General features: G+C 44.5%; 1 protein-coding gene across 2 annotated transcripts in view; it reads right to left on the bottom strand.

Moving 5' to 3' along the window:
- The window catches only part of Atxn7 (ataxin 7), a 101,369-nt gene extending 85,989 nt beyond the window's left edge, over positions 1–15,380 (bottom strand). Inside the window, exons 1-3 of one of the 2 annotated variants that reach the window (XM_078038594.1) lie at positions 15,059–15,380; positions 14,385–14,678; positions 14,079–14,147 (exon numbers count right to left, since the gene is read on the bottom strand). In XM_078038594.1, the coding sequence (XP_077894720.1) occupies positions 14,079–14,147; positions 14,385–14,667 (352 nt within the window). In that variant the 5' untranslated portion in view covers positions 14,668–14,678; positions 15,059–15,380. The remainder of the gene's footprint in view (positions 1–14,078; positions 14,148–14,384; positions 14,679–15,058) is intronic. The other variant, XM_078038593.1, reaches the window with a different exon arrangement.
- Positions 15,381–15,698: the final 318 nt, after the last annotated feature.

The following is a 15,698-nucleotide window of genomic DNA, read 5'->3' as shown; positions in this document are numbered from 1 at the left end:
CATTCTCTAATCACCTTTTCATAAACTGACAGCTCTCAGAATTTCCTGAGGGTTGGAAAATAAAAACAGAAACTTTTTACCTGATAAAATGGAGGAAGAGGCTGTCCCTAAACAGCGGCTGCTAAATCTTACCAAAATCAAGCACTGAACTCTCAATTAGGCACTATATGAGAACAATTAACATGGATATTAAGACCTATTTTTCATATTAAAAAAATTACATTCAATTTAGTCATAACCATTTCAAAATCCTAGATTTCTACCAGAGGCTACTGAGTAACTCCCAGTTCCTGATGAAAGATTGGGGAGAGGGGTTTGTTTTCAGTCCCCCTCAGTGACAACATGCAGTGTGACCCCACTGTGGGTGAACTAAGGGTGGGAAACAAGGATAGGCTCTGTCAGGAAAGGCCAGCTGGCCTGGACTTCAAGCAAACTCCCATGAGCCTTGTGTCACATGCAGGTTAAGATTACAGCAATGGCTGGAGTTGTGGCTCTGTGGTAGCGTGCTTGCCTAGCACATGTGAGGCCCCGGGCTTGATCGTTAGCACCACAGAAAAATAAATAAAATAAAGATTAAAAAAAAATAAGAGAGAGAGAGAGAGAGAGAGAGAGAGAGAGATATCACAGCAATGCAACATGACCAAGGTTAAAAAAAAATATATTTGGTTTGTTGTTCTAATCTATTGTCATTTTGGGTAGCACTACCACCAAGGCAGGTAGATGAGAGGTCATATCAATCTATTTAGCTACTTAATGTCAATCACAGCATGGCTTAGTGAGAGAGATGGTACAAATTAATTCTAATTTTCAAAAGAAAGGCTTCTAGATAATCTTTAGATTAAAATGATCTCTGCACATTATTATAAAAGGTTGTCTCAATATGTTTATTTCTATTCTTAGGGGAGATACTGTCCCAAGTGATTAGTGTATACTGATGCTTCAGTTATGTTTAAGAAATTTCTGAATTGTTTTTACCTTACTCAACTATTAAGATTTGCTTTCTGAGAGTTGACCATCTCTTCACCATGCATTCTTTAAACTGTGCACATGGATTTTTAACGATCACACACCCTCCAACCCCAAGTATTTAGCCTGGAGCCTGAGACAATTCCCTCTTTATTCACTAGAATCATGCTGCTACTATTCCTTGAACCATCAACCAAGCACTTCCTTGATTTGAAATTGCTCTCTTCAGTGTGTTTGGCATATTAGCCAAAAAAATAAAAAATAAAAAGTCCATTCCAGGTGTCTCTCACTAATGGCAACTCAAGATGCAGAACTGACAAATCAGGGAACCATCTGGTTTTTGGGTCGGTCAGGCCAGGCACCCCAACTTTGCCTCTTATAAACTCTGATTTTGGCAAGTTAGCTTGCCCGAGACTCAGTTCTTCCTTCAGAATGAAGATAAGTCTTTGCTTTGCACATGTGCTGTAAGATGTTAAGTGAGGCCATCCATGTACACCTCTCTGCTCAGTTCCTAACAGAGTAAGGGCTCAAAGTATGACAGTTGCTACTATTACTACTACGATTACGTGCTACCAGGTATTGACTGACGCTTAATTTTTCAAATTCTCAATTATTTTTTTAAAGCATTTCCCCACTCAAAAGGGATATGCAAACCATACTGTGATCAAGATTTGTCATGTTTGTGTAATTTTTAAATGCCATCTGTCAAAATGCTATATTTAAGAAGAAGCTGTTTTTGTTGCAGAACTACTAGTGAGGGGAAAAACAGGATCTTCGTGAAATTTCTACAAAAGACTTACCTAGAATTTAATAAATTAAAAAAAAATAGTTTTGTTTGTTACCCAGGAATGACCACTACTATAATGAGAACATGATCCATAAACAGATTATAGACACATCACTAGATCACGTTCTGCAAGAGCCATCAGCTTTAAAAAAGAAAAAAAAAAAAGCCAACTACCAAATACAAGATCTTTTGAAAAAATAGCCACCACAGCTGCCATTTAACAATGAAAAGCTCATCAGATGTGGGGCTAAGCAAGATAAGAGGAACAGAAAGTATAACACACAAAATCTACAGTAGACTCAGTCTGACTCCAGAACAGCAGTTCATCAGAGTAGAAGGAAAAAGGCCCAGAAATAGTAATAAAGTGAAGGGAGGAAATAAATATCCCATTCAGAGGCTAAGAAAAGCAGAGTTTATATTGGGAAAGAAAACCCCGGTGATGTAAGAGAGGGATTCAGGCACACTGTCATTTATTTGTATATAACTAGTTATTCCCAAACCAAAACCATTTCTTTCTTCACAGTGTATTGTTACTCAATAAAAAAACAAACAAACAAAAAAAGAGGTGGTAGAACACCAGAAACAAAGATGAACACTGATCCAAACTATAACCAACAAAGGAGTGGAATGCTACTGAAGGAACACGACCCACCTCCTTCCATAAGATTATTAGTGGGTGGTATACTATTTTTCTTCTCAGGGTAATTCCACAAATGTATCCAAGACTAATGAAAAAAAATTTATGAAAATTCCTTCTGCCTAGCATTTATGCCCCAGATCTAACAATTAAAAACATTTTAACAAGCGCCATGCTCTGCTGGCTGTAAAGCAATAGACAGAGTGATGTGGAAGATCCTTGAAGAAGATGACATTGACCCAAGTCCAGCAGGAGGACAGAAGCCAGCAGGGAAGGGGTGGAGGCCGCAGGAGCAGCAAAGGCCCAGTCAGGGAACAGCAGATGCAAGGGTTTGCAAGTGGGCAAGGTTCCAGTGAGCCAGAGGAGCCAGAAGGAGGCCACTGTGCCTTAGGCGCACTAGACAAAGGAAAGAATGGAAGGTGACAGGGTTGAGCAGCCCGACAGGGGCCACACCAAGCAAGCCTGTGGGCCACAGTAAAAGGATCTGAACTATCAATGGGATACAAGGCCCCTGTGATCTGCTTCCCCAACTCTAACTTTTTGGCATGGGACCTCTCCTACTACAACCCCTGCTCCCCAATCCAGTGCACGACACCCGCCACCCGTCCTTGCACCACCTTCTCTGGATGTGCTGTTCTGATACCATGTGACTTGTATCGCCAGGTCCTAGGAATCTTGGCTCTGACAACCCTTTGTCACTCCATTTTAAATGGCAACCCCAACATTTTCTGTTTCCCCTTTCACCATTATCCCATCACACATATATTTTTAATTTTTGTTTTTGAGATTGTTGCCTGTCTCCCGCACTAAAACAGAAGCTCTATGAAGGCTGTTTGGTTTGCTGTGGTTTTTTGGAAATTAGAATAGGAGCAAGTCCAGAATAGGTGCTCAGTAAATACATGGTAAGTGAATGAATAAACATATGCAGAAGTCAGGAAGGGGCTTCACTAGGGGGAAATAATTCATTTGAGATGTTATACATTTTAAAACCTTACTTTCGCAGTTTATCATTACCTAGAAACTCAGGAATTTCACATTAAGAGGTAGGTTATGTGCCCAATTGGCCTCAACTCCTACTTTAGCCACTGCCAATTCAGTTTCTACATTGCTACCATGGTGACCTTTCAAACTAAGCCACTACATCCCCCACTCCCCCCCAGCACAGACCTCTTTTCAGGATGTCTACATCCAGAACCATCTCCTGGTGGTTTGATGCCCATGTTCCAGCCTGTGACAAGTTACAGGCTCTGTCACTGAAGTGTCCCCATACCAGACTGGTTAACTGGTCCCTGCCTCTTGCAAGAAGTCCTCCTGATCAGAACCCTGCTGTCCCCTCCACTGCTCCAACAGCATTCCACCTCAAGTCAGAGTCATTCCTGATTTTCTGGGCTTACATGCTCAGAACACAGGACCGCTCAGGCCTTGCTAGGGAGTTTGGATTTTCTTCTAAGTGCAGTGGGAAGCCTCCAAAGGATTCTTAATTGCCTGCTTAGTTGGTTATCTTCCTGTCTCCACCTCCTCCTCCTCAATTGATGACCTTTGAATTTCTCTCTTCCACAGAAGCCACAGGAAAGAACCAACCATCTTATCCCACAATTCCACAGCTCGACCTGCAACTGAATCCACACACTCTTCCTCACCATATAGTGGAAGGAAATAATCTGACTATCCAAAGCCAACCTATCTATGGGGCTCTGAGTCTCATCCCCAATTTGAGGCATTGCCCTGACTAGTATCCACGTCTCACATGCTATTCATGATTCCTCACTCCTGGATTGTTTCCACTGGCACACACACACAAGCCTATTACTCTCCTAATAAAATAAAGTGAAATCAATCTTCCTTTATTCCCTGGGACTCTTCACCCCAGGCCCCCAGCCTGCTATGACCTCGCTTCTCCTTTACTTTTCAGAGCAAAACCCTTTAACAGCACTGTCCACACTTGCCCTTGCCACTTCAGCTCTGGCTCTTCCAGCACCGTGATCAGCACCTGCCAGCTCAAGTCTCCTGACCAAGGTCATTGACAATCACATTCCCAAAGCCAGAGATCCAAGTACTCTACTTCATGCAGCACCTGACACATTACCCCCCACCTAGCATTAACCCCCACCTAGTCTTCTCTCCTTTCAGATTTTACACCACCACACTCATTGGTTTTCCCAACCACCTCGTTAAAGAGTTCTCCTCTCCCGTGTACCCACAGGTCAGTGTCAATTTTGGAAGGCTTAGCCTCTGGTCCTTACTTGTCTTATCTCAGGACAGCAAACCCAGTCTCTGTTCATTGGTGATGCAAACTGATCTGGGAGCTCCAGCCCAGGCTGCTCTACCAAGCTGTAAACTGTATATTCAATGGCCGACTCCACAGTTGCATACAAGCAAACAGGGCTCCCTTTTTTTTACTCTCATCCACATCTTCACTAAGTCAAGTAAACTCTACTTTCCAAAAGCATCCCAAACACAACAACCTCTCTGCACTGCCTCAGTCAGCCACTCTCCATGATGCAGGCTCTATAAACAGAAAGGGAACCTCACACAGCAAGACTTTGATCAGGCCACCTTTCTGCTGTGCTGCCCCCCAGGAAGCTCCCATTACTATTATAATGCACTCAGATTCCTTACCTGGGCCTCTGTGATCTGACCCTCTGAATCCTATTTCCCTCCCTTCTTCCTCCATCTCCTCTCTTCAGATGATCAGTGGCTGCTTCTTTCTCATCATCTGAATCCCTGTTCAAGTATTAAATCCTCAGGAAAGTCCTCCTTGATCATGTTGACCTGAACTCCCTAGCCCTAACACATTAGCCTATTTTACTGATTTCAAGGCACTCCACGGTCCTTGAGAAAACAGTAAATACTGTGTCTCACTTCACTAGAAGGCAGGGACTAACTTCTGCCAGGCTATCTTCAATACCCATCAGAAACCTGGCACTTAGTGGGAAGGTAACTCCTTAAGTATTTGCTGACTGTGTGCCTGATGGGGGTTATGGCTGTGCCTCCTAACTGAGCTTGCAGTTGTATCCTCAGCCGCTAGCCCTACACAAGGTCCAGAGAACCTTGCTGTCAAACATTTGTGGGATAAAAGCTAAGTGAATGAAATTAAGGCAAAATACCCAGAAGATTCTCCAAGCAGTAGTTATGCTGAACAAAAGAACCATGGGCCTGCTGAAGGACAAGGTCTGGATCTTGTCAGGAAGAGAAATGACCAGGCAGGCAAGTTTGAGTCTTGCCAGCCAGCAAGTGCCTGAAGTAGTTACCTGGTGTCCTTAATCAAGTGTGAAGTGCTCTAAATCCAAATCCTGAAGTTGGAGATTTAAAATTGGCCCTGAGTGGGATTACAAAGCATGATGGCTTTTACGTTCCATGCCTCCACCACGGGGAAAATCTTTTCAATGAGCATGGATTAACATTTGTGATTACAATGATCATTTTTTTCCATTAAAATGAATCTCTCTTTATGGTTTCCAAACAGAACAAGGTAACTTAAATGGAGAACTGCTGAAAGGAAAATGGGAATTTCCAAGAATTGAAAAGGTGACTTTCTAAGCTCCCTCATCAGGCAGAAAACCCCAAGACGATCACCACGCACACATAAAATCACAGGCGCAGAGTCCTCACTATCAATTCCCCAACTAGAGAACTTCATTCTGCTGCCTATGATTTACCTTCCTTGCCCAGAAAAAGAGGTCTGAAAACCATTACAGGAAACAGCTTCTAGACAATTCTGTACAAATGTGGAAAAGTAAAAACCTACACTGGGCTCCTAAGTCAGATGGCTAAAGAGGGAAGTAAGAAATACAACCTCTCAGACTTCCTATTTTTATTAGAGTCCAAGAAGGCCTGAAACCTAGGCTCATGTGCTACACGGTCATCCTGAACATGGGAGGCTTCCTCTCATGGACTGTCTACACCTTGCTTACTACAGGAAAACCTCTATTTCACTTTCTGTTGTTCCCTTGAAAGTCCTAAAGGACCACTAGATTGTAAGTATGTTTATAACACTGGGTTCTAGTTATTGATAAGATTATATAATTTAATCCTCCCAACCATTATGAGGAATTACCATTACTCCATTTACACGCAAGTCAACTGAGGCTCAGTGACACTAGGTGATTTCCTTCACATCAACTCCATTCTAGGACTGAGATTTGAACATGGGTTTAGCTGGAGAACTGAGCTCCCAATCTTCCTCCTGTCAGTGAAAGCCGACTTCTGCAAGCTTACCTCTTACCTGCATAACACCTACTAACAGCACACAGAAATAGGGGCCCAGCAATTTAGGAAAGAATGATTTGGTACTGTGCCTCTCACACACCAAAACAGATACTGATCTCTGAAAAGCCCATAATAAAATGAGGAAAAATAAAGATAATGCATTGAGTTTCTCCTAAATCTAAAGTTAAAGAACTGTCCTTTATTTCAAGACAATGGCTCTTACTTTTATGATGGAGAAGACATATATAAAATGCTGGCAACTCTAGTTTTGGAGTTCCCCAATCACTTCTGAAGCTTCCTGGACTGAAATACAAAGCTGGGGGCCACTGGTAAAAGCATTACTTTTTTTCTTTTGGAGAAGGGGGGGAAACCTCAAATTTTCACTTGAGTTGAAGATTATGAAAAACATCTGTTAAACCTGGGAGGGGAATAGGTTCTGTTTTAAGACTGGAAATCTAATTGATAATGAACTATTACTTTTTCCTTGCTATGCTTTTATATCTAAGAGGAAAAGTATTTCATGTTAGCAGGGTCTTTATTACAAAGAGGAACAAGAACACTAAATCTAGTTTTACGAGTGGCTAAAATGCAAAACTCATTCTTCTCCTTCCTTTGCTCATTTATAATAATCCCTGCTGTACATGATGAATATAAATGTAACCCTTTGCCTTTTTCTCAAAAGTAGAGTAACTCCAACTGTTAAGTCTACTAACTGGCGGCGCTTTTTTTTTTCCCCTTAGAACTTCAATCAAAAAATACTTTAATAATCAGAGGGGCACATTTATTAGAAATACTGCCATAAACTTTGAATATCAATGTGATTAAAAGCAATCTTGCACTGAAATGCTATTTAAATAGTGAAATTTCACTTCTCCCTTTTTAAAGGATTTTTTTTTTTAATGGCACAAATCCCAGATGATTGTGCCTGCTATCTGCTGCAACCTGAGCTTTCATTTAATCTTTTTCTTTAAAAGCCAATTACTTCTAATGCAAACTGCACACGTGCCCCACCCCCCCAAAGAAAAGATTTTATAAAGGAACAACTAAATACAACATATACACTATTATAAAGCACAGCAGGGAAATGGTTCTGACATCTTTAAAAATATTTTTGGTAAAGGTCAATTATTTCCAGACAAGGACAAAGAAAACAAAGGTTAGGGTAACCTGCTGAAGCTCATCAAAAGTGGGTACACATTCTAGAATGGACTGGGCACGGGAGCAGTTAGGCAGGTTGGCTTCAGTTAGGCCCATTTGAGTTTCAAGGCCTCCTGATGCCTTCTAATTCTGGCAAGCTACCTCACCTATCTGAGCCTTAGTCGTCTCATCTGTAAAAGGGAGATAATGGTGACAGCCAGAACACGTTGTTACTGCAAAGATTACAGGATGTAAAATGAGCTGGCACACAGTACAAGTACTCACCAAACTTGGGCTGTCCACCTACACATGGGACATTATGAGATGTGGACCTCAGGAAGGATGTCCTTATAAAGAAGAAACACACTACACCATGCGCAGGTAATATGCCACGAGGAGGCATAAAACCTCATACTTTCCTCCTGAGATTAGTTATTACAAGAACCAATCAAAACTGCAAACTCGGAATCTTGCCCTACTGCAGATAACACATGCACTTTCCATAACCTGCGAAGTCTTGAGAGTTCTGAATTCAGCATAGCATATACCAGTGCCACATACTTTTACCAAGTACAAAATTATAAAGATATGGGATCTCAGAACACTGTCTGCCTTCTTCAAGCAAAATGCAGATTTGTTTTCTGTTGAACCTTTCCAATAATCCCAAAACCTCCAACAAAGTTTTGGTTTCTCTAAACCAGGTCAATGGCAGAAGTTCTAAAGAATTTGAGTGAAAATTCCATAAAAGTTCTAGACTCTGTGCTGCATATTTACGTATCACACAAGGGATTAAGAGACTCCATCATCCTAGGCTCTTGGAAACTATATGTGAACTGCCCTGAAATACATGTATGCCACAGAAGAGTAGCCGTGAATGACAAGTGTGGACATGGCAGCAACCTTCTTAGGTGAAATCATTTCTTTCTCCAAGTATTCCCTTCTATGTTATATAGACTACAGAATAAAATACTGTATTCTCCTCATCAAAATAGGAAGCTTAAGGAATCCTAGAATCACAGAAGGGGGCTTTGTTTCATCCTCCAAGGAAGTCATCACACCAGGGGTCAGCCAACTTCTCTGAGCTTGGTGAGCTATAGGGTCACCCACTTAACTCTGCTGTTCACTGTACAGAGAAAGCAGTTATAGACAATATGTAAATGAAAGGCTGTAGCTGTGCTCCAATAAAACTTTACTTAGGGACACAGACATTTGAATTTCATATAATTTTCAGATGTCATGAAACCCTTTGTTTTGATTTCAACCATTCAGCAATGTAAGAATCATTCTGAAGTAGCTCAGGATGGATCTGACCTACAAGCTATAATTTGAATAGAATCTCAAAGATGGCAGAATGGAGGAAAGAATCCCTGTTGCAGGGGTGTCTGGTGGGGGCTCCTTCCCCCATGGGTTAGTGCAGATCTCACAGGCAGGTAGCTACACACAGTATTCTGCCCACCTACATCACTGCAGCACTGATGCTCAGAGAGAGGTGTTTCTCAAGTGTGGGCAATCTACTACCTAACCGAATGAGCACTCCTTCAAGGTGCACTCCTGTTCAACAAGCTCCTCAGGTGACTGACCAAGGGACAGATCTTAAAGACTCCTGTGGAAGGCTTGGCTTAGATCTCCCTTAAGATGTAAGGGGACTTGCAAGCATTGCCACCTGCAGAGCCCTTGCAAGCTCACAGAAGAGATCAGAAACATCAGCCTGGCCTGCTTCTAAACAAAGGCACAGCATCAAGACTCCATTTTTACAGAATCCATGTTGAAGTTCAGGTGAGCAGAAAAGAGAAAACTGAAAAATGCTACCATGCCTGAGATGTACTTCACAACAACTCACTGTGTGGCAGAGATGAAGCAAGATTGGGCCGTGACTCATTCATTAGCTGTTGAAGCTGTGTGATGGCTACAGAGGTTCATTAAAATATTTTCTCTCCTGTGTGTTTCAAATTGTCCATAAGAAAAAGCTGGGTGTAAAAACAGATAAGAGAAACCCCAGGGAAAAACAGAGATTAAGACTCCCAGGAAGAGGGGTGTGAGTCTATAATGCAGTGCCTTTAACAGGACTTCATACAAACACCTGTTTCCAGTTCACTAGGAACCATTTCATTTCCTCCTAGAAAAGAAAGAAGGTGATGCTGCTGTGCTGACTCAGCACCCACCTCCCAGTCCACCCTTAAAACACAAAAACAAAAGCTAGCTCCTAGAGGTGCCTCCTGACCTCTTTTCCATCTTGCCCCAGGCTCAACTAGGTCCCTGTATTTTGACAGGGAAATCACCTGTCATCAAGTGTGGCTATCACCCTGGGTTGCCATCCTCCTTCCCCTGTCCAACTATCAGAGATAAGAGAGGTAGTGTCCTGTCTTCACCCTTTCTGGAAAGTGTGAATGGAACACTACACTCAGAACAGAGCAACAGGAAGTACTGGAAGGAAGCCTCCGGCCTCCCCTGGTGCCATTACCCCAACACACAGAATTTAAGTAGAACACACAATGTAAGTTTTTTTTTTTTTTTTGAGTCAACAATACATTGGAAATTGGTCATTTGAACCATTCACCCTATGGCACTCAGTTCAATCTTCACAGTAGTCCACTTCATTCCTGGGGGGTGGAGTTGAACCCAGGAGGTTCCATATGATAGGCAAGTGTCCTTCCACGGAGCTATACTCCAGTCCTTTAAATTCTTTATTTTGAGACAGGGTCTTCCTAAGTTGTTATGCAGGCCTTGAATTTGCCTGTGATTCTTCTGCCTTACTTCCCTACTAGCTGTGACTACAGACTTGTGCCACCATATCCAGCTCAATCCATTCGTTTTTTTTTTTTTTTTTTTGGAGCAAATACTGAACACAAAAGTGTGCAGGAACTGAATAGTCATTAACAAAAATGTCCCTGCCTTCAGGACACATACACTCTAAAGCAACAGCCATCACAGTACATATGAGTATTGACAGCACAGACAGAGAAAGGGAAGAGTCGGGTGAACTTCAGAAAAATTAGAGGTCCCTGCCCAAAGAAGAGTTCATTTTTCCAATTTCATTGATGATTCCCATAAAGACACCATATATATTTTAAAAATGTACTGTGCAATTAAGGCTTTTGATACTGGGAATTGAACCTAGGGGTTCTCTACCACTGAGCTACATCTCCAGGCCTTTTTATTTTCAGTCAGGGTCTTGTTATGTTGCTTAGAACCAAGCTAAGTTGTTGAGGCTGGCCTCAAAAACTTGTGATTTTCCTGCTTCAGCCTCAGGAGTTGCTGGGACTGATTACAGGTATGCACCACATTGCCTGATAATGTTTTCATTTTTTAAGGCTCCTATGTGTTCAGGAACTAATAAAGAAATTCTAGTCAGTGATTCATACCAATTAATTCCATCTAAACACAAATTTGTGATATTACCAATATAGAATTATACAAATTATCTTGAAAGGAAAAAGGTAATTTTTTGAGTTCACTTATTTTTAAAAAGTCAAAATACAACCAACCTTTTTCTACCAAGTCAACTGTACCATTAACAAATATTACAAACTACAGGAAAAACAGCAATAAAAATATGAGAATGCAGACATACAATAGGCTAAACTGAAAAGAACTGGAATTTTATCCTAGCATTTGCTACCTGTGCTAAAAGAAGACCCAAACCACAAATAATCTTACTTCCACTCAAATCAATAGTCCCAACCTTCTTCCACAGCATTAACCCTTGGGCAGTCTTGCCACAAAGGAATTTCTTCATAAGAAAAAGAGAAAAGGAAAAACGAAATAAAGCCTAATGTGTATTTAAACAGTGGGGGTGGGGACGTGTTGATAATCCAAGGGAAACTGTGGATACTTGCCCTGGAAAGTGGACATACATATTATTTTACATACAGTTTCTACAAACTTTGACCTCTGGAAATCTATTTAGGGTCCCAGGTTACCAACCCTTGACCTAGATAAAAATCAAATTAGGAAGTCAGGTCTGGGATTATCAGCAGTTCAAAGGGTTAAAAGCAATTAATATGTATTTAGTCATTATACACAGGTTATCTAATTTAATTTCAACCCCTACAAAAACCTTGGGAAATATGTAGTACGTTTTCAAATAGAAAACGCTACCTTCAAAGAGATGAAGTAACTAACATAAGGTTAAGCCACTTTCTCTCTCAGGTTTTCTGACCTATCAGAAACCAGAGATTCAAGGAGCCCAGGAGCCCAGGAGCCCAGCAGAGATTCCTAGAGATGTTCTAAGAGGGAAAGCTGCTGATTTTCCATGCTTCATCACACAATTTACCTACATATTTCTCTCACATTTACGAGAGGAATTAGTACAGAGTTAATTCCAAAACATCTTTTACTTCATTGGAGATAATCTTAGCCAAAGACAATGGATAAAGGTTCAATAAGTTTTGGTAATATTGAATGTATTTTTATTCCTGAAACATTCTGATATGGGCTGTTTGTTAAGACAACATACAAGTCTACTTCATGGAGTTCTCAAGCTTAGATTTTTAAACAGCGCCCCCCAAAAATCTAGTCACAAACAAATGTAGAACTGTCTGAATTTAAAACTTCAGTCTCTACTCAAAACAGGCAAGCACAAGTTACAGAAAGCCCAGCAGCTACAGCATCCTCTAAATGGTGAGAGCAGCTTGGGGGTGGGGGGTAGGGGATGGGGGATGAACTCTAACAAACACCAATAATTTGATAGTTCAGAAGCACACACAACCAGATCCATGGCCCTTTTGAGCCTCCAGCAGGGAGTTTAAAAAAGGTCTTAGCACTTCACGAAACACCTGCTGATAAATGTATCCCAACAGAAAAATAGAGCAAAAATGGGTCCAGGCCACTAAATTTGGTTGGGTCTTGGTCCAGATGAAGGTCCTCAGTGAAACACTAAGACACTTACTCATTCTCTATAGGGGAATTACAATAATCAGCATCCTGTTTTCACACAGATTTAGAAACCCTTTATGGGAAATGTATCCACACCCAGAGAATGAAAACTAAGAACAAGAGTGGATCAGGTCCTCTAAAGCTCTACTGCAACTGCTTCCTATGAGAGTTGCCACCTAGTGATTTTAATTTTTTAAGCCCAGGCGGGCTGCCAATGCCACACTAAAACCGGACTAACAACTGATTTTTTCTATTGCAACATCGCCAACAAGTCCTGTGCTTTCCCTCTTTCCTTTGCCCTCAAACAGTAGTTCTCCTTTTGAAAATCAACTAATTTGCTCTATGATCTGTTCCAACTGGAAGCTCTCATAGGGCTGCCACTGTATTATTCTTCCTCACAGGGCCAAGAGGTCAAGTCGGCAACTGATAAAAACCAAAGTGGTGAAAGTGAAGAAAAGCCAGGTGTTGAAAACAAGAAGTAAATGTGCAGACAGTAACTACCAGCCCGCTCTGGACTTAAAAATTTCCCAGCTGCCAACATTCTACCTACTCCAAATTCAGTATTTGGGATGCCAAGCCTCACTTAAGGCCTTTTCCTTTCTGAACACAGTGTGCCCGAGGCCTGGTGCAGGCAAATAGTAGCACAAGCCACCTAATTCATAAAAACAAGGAAATCTCCAGGACTAATCTGACAGCTTCCAGATACCACACATTTCATTTGTAGGCATACCTTTAGCTACACATATTTCCCTAGAGCATCCTTCCACCAAATAGCTTAAAACTAACCAAAAGTTAAACTCTGATTTCACTAGATATGGGCAGTAAAGTTTTATTTCACCATCTAAAATTCTGGCTTTCCTTATTTTTTTTTTTTAACCCCCTCATCTTGCAGCTCTCAAAAAAAAAAAAAAAAAGTCTGACCAATTGCACTCATGCCGTGAAGAACCTCTGGTAGCATCTTGTACATTAAGTTTCACAGAAATAAAGCAGCAGTGATTAAGATTTTTTTTTTCTAGTTCAAAATTCATTCTAATTACCAAAAAGAAACTTATGGGTGATCAGGTTTCCTTTCTAAGATACCCACTCCCAACTACTTATGGAAATGATTCTAAAGTTGAGAAATCCTTCCTCCACTCATGTTCTCCACAAGGGGGTCACACCTGAAGGGATCTAGGTTAAACTCCCTAACCGATGATTTCCAGCGCTCACCACCTAGCAATGAATGCCACTCAGGCTGCACCTTGCCAGTCTTCCACTGAAGGGTTCTAGGATGCTCCCAATTACAGGAAGTCCCAGAGACTGGATTATCCCAAATGCTCTGCCCTCCCCCTCCCTCCTCCTCCTCAGGCAGCATCCTCCAGGGGGAAGGGGAGTGGGTAAGGTGGGCTCAGGTTCCGGTCCCTGGTCAAGCAGCAAGGAAACTTCCCCGGGGTTTGCACAGACTCCATCAGGGGGGGCTGGACTCACCTTCCCGACAGAGCCCCATGACTTCGCGGTTTTTCCCAAACTCCTTGAAACTTTCGTCCAATTCCGTCCCTAGGAGATATACACACACAGGAGGAGGGGAGAGGCAGGTCAGTGGCCAGGAGTGTGACGCACGCTCACGCACGCACGGGTAGGTGTGGGCACCTCCTCGTTCCGCAACCCAGCGAACGATAGCATCTCTGACCCCCGAGGGGGCGGGTCACAGGACGGGGTGGCGGGGGAGGGGAGGAGAGGGTAGAGGAGGGGGGAAGTGGGGGGCGTGGGGAAGAGGAGGGCGTGGACACTCACCGTCCTTCCCAGGAAGTTTGGAAGCCTCGACCCACAGATTCCACGACTGTCCCAGCATCGCTTCGGGACTGGGCAGGGGCCTGCGCTCCCCGACCGTCGCCATTGCGGCGGCCGAGGTGGAGGCGGCGCCGGGGCCGCCGTCCTCCGGCCGTGGGCGCCGCGGTGGCGGCTGCTGCCGCGGGGGCTGCGGAGGCTGCTGCTGCTGCCGGCCGGCCGCTGCTCCGCCCGCCGCCGCCGCGCGGCGCGGCTCCCCCCTGACGTCATCCGCGGCCCGCTCCGACATTCTTTCCGCTCCTACAATGTAACAAAAAAGGGGGAAAAGAGTCTCGCGGGGGCCGCGTTTAAGGAGGCGCCGGGGAGTTCCGGCGGCGTGCGCGGCCCGCAGGCCGGGTGGGGCGCGCTGACAGCGCCCCCGGCCGCCCAGCCCCCAGCCCGCCTCCTCCCAGCCACCCCCCGCTCCGGGCGCAAAGTCCGCGGCGCGGGCTCGCTTTCGCTTTCGCCTCCCGCGGCCCCTCGGGGGAGAGAACCGGCCGCCGGCGGCCCGCCACCGGGGTGCTGGGTCCCCTGCCTGCCTCTGCCCGGAGGAGCCGGCTCCGAGGCCGGCGCCTGGAGCTGCCTCCGCCCCAGCCCCGCGCCCAGCACGGCAGCCCGCCGCGGGGAGGCCCGAGCCGCACCCCGGGTTCTCCGGCTGCCCACCCTGCGGCCGCTCGCATCCCCGGGCCGGGCCCGGCGGCCCCGCTCCTTCCTTCCGTCCGCGCGTCCGTCCGAGCGGCGGCGCCCGGCCGGCTCCCTTAAGCGGAGGCGCCTCCCGTCGCCTCCTCCCCCTCGCCGGTCCCTCCCTCTCAGCTCGCTCCGGCGAAGTTTGCACGTCAAGCCCCCGGAGTGGAGCCAGGGCGAAGTCAGAAACGCAGCCACCTATGGAGGAGCCGGCCGGCCGGCCCCTGGGTATCACCGAGTGTCGCAGCCAGGGCCGGGGCAGAGAAGCTCGTGCAGGGAAAAGCACTTGACTCTAGTCTCGCGGGCGGCCGCACAGTTGTCAAAAAGCATGAATGGGACGCCGCCACAGCGGACGCCCGGCACGTAGGGAACCACAGGCCAGTATGGAAATGCCGCCCAGGTATTGGCCCAGGTGTCAGCCCCTCGTGCACGCGATCGCGCCCACGTGTGTGCCCCAGTGCTCACAAGTGGAGGTCACGGTTTGCGCTCGGGGGACTTGGAATTTCTCGTCTAACAAAAAAGAGACCACGAAATCAGTGTAATAGAGAGTACAGGAGAGAAACCGAGGCGATCTTTATCCGTTTACATGTTCAGAGT

Source organism: Ictidomys tridecemlineatus, chromosome 2 (genome assembly GCF_052094955.1).
Source record: "Ictidomys tridecemlineatus isolate mIctTri1 chromosome 2, mIctTri1.hap1, whole genome shotgun sequence".
Taxonomy (NCBI): Eukaryota; Metazoa; Chordata; class Mammalia; order Rodentia; family Sciuridae; genus Ictidomys; species Ictidomys tridecemlineatus.
The sequence above is the reverse complement of the archived record's forward strand: the minus strand, read 5'-3'. Positions and strand labels throughout refer to the sequence as shown.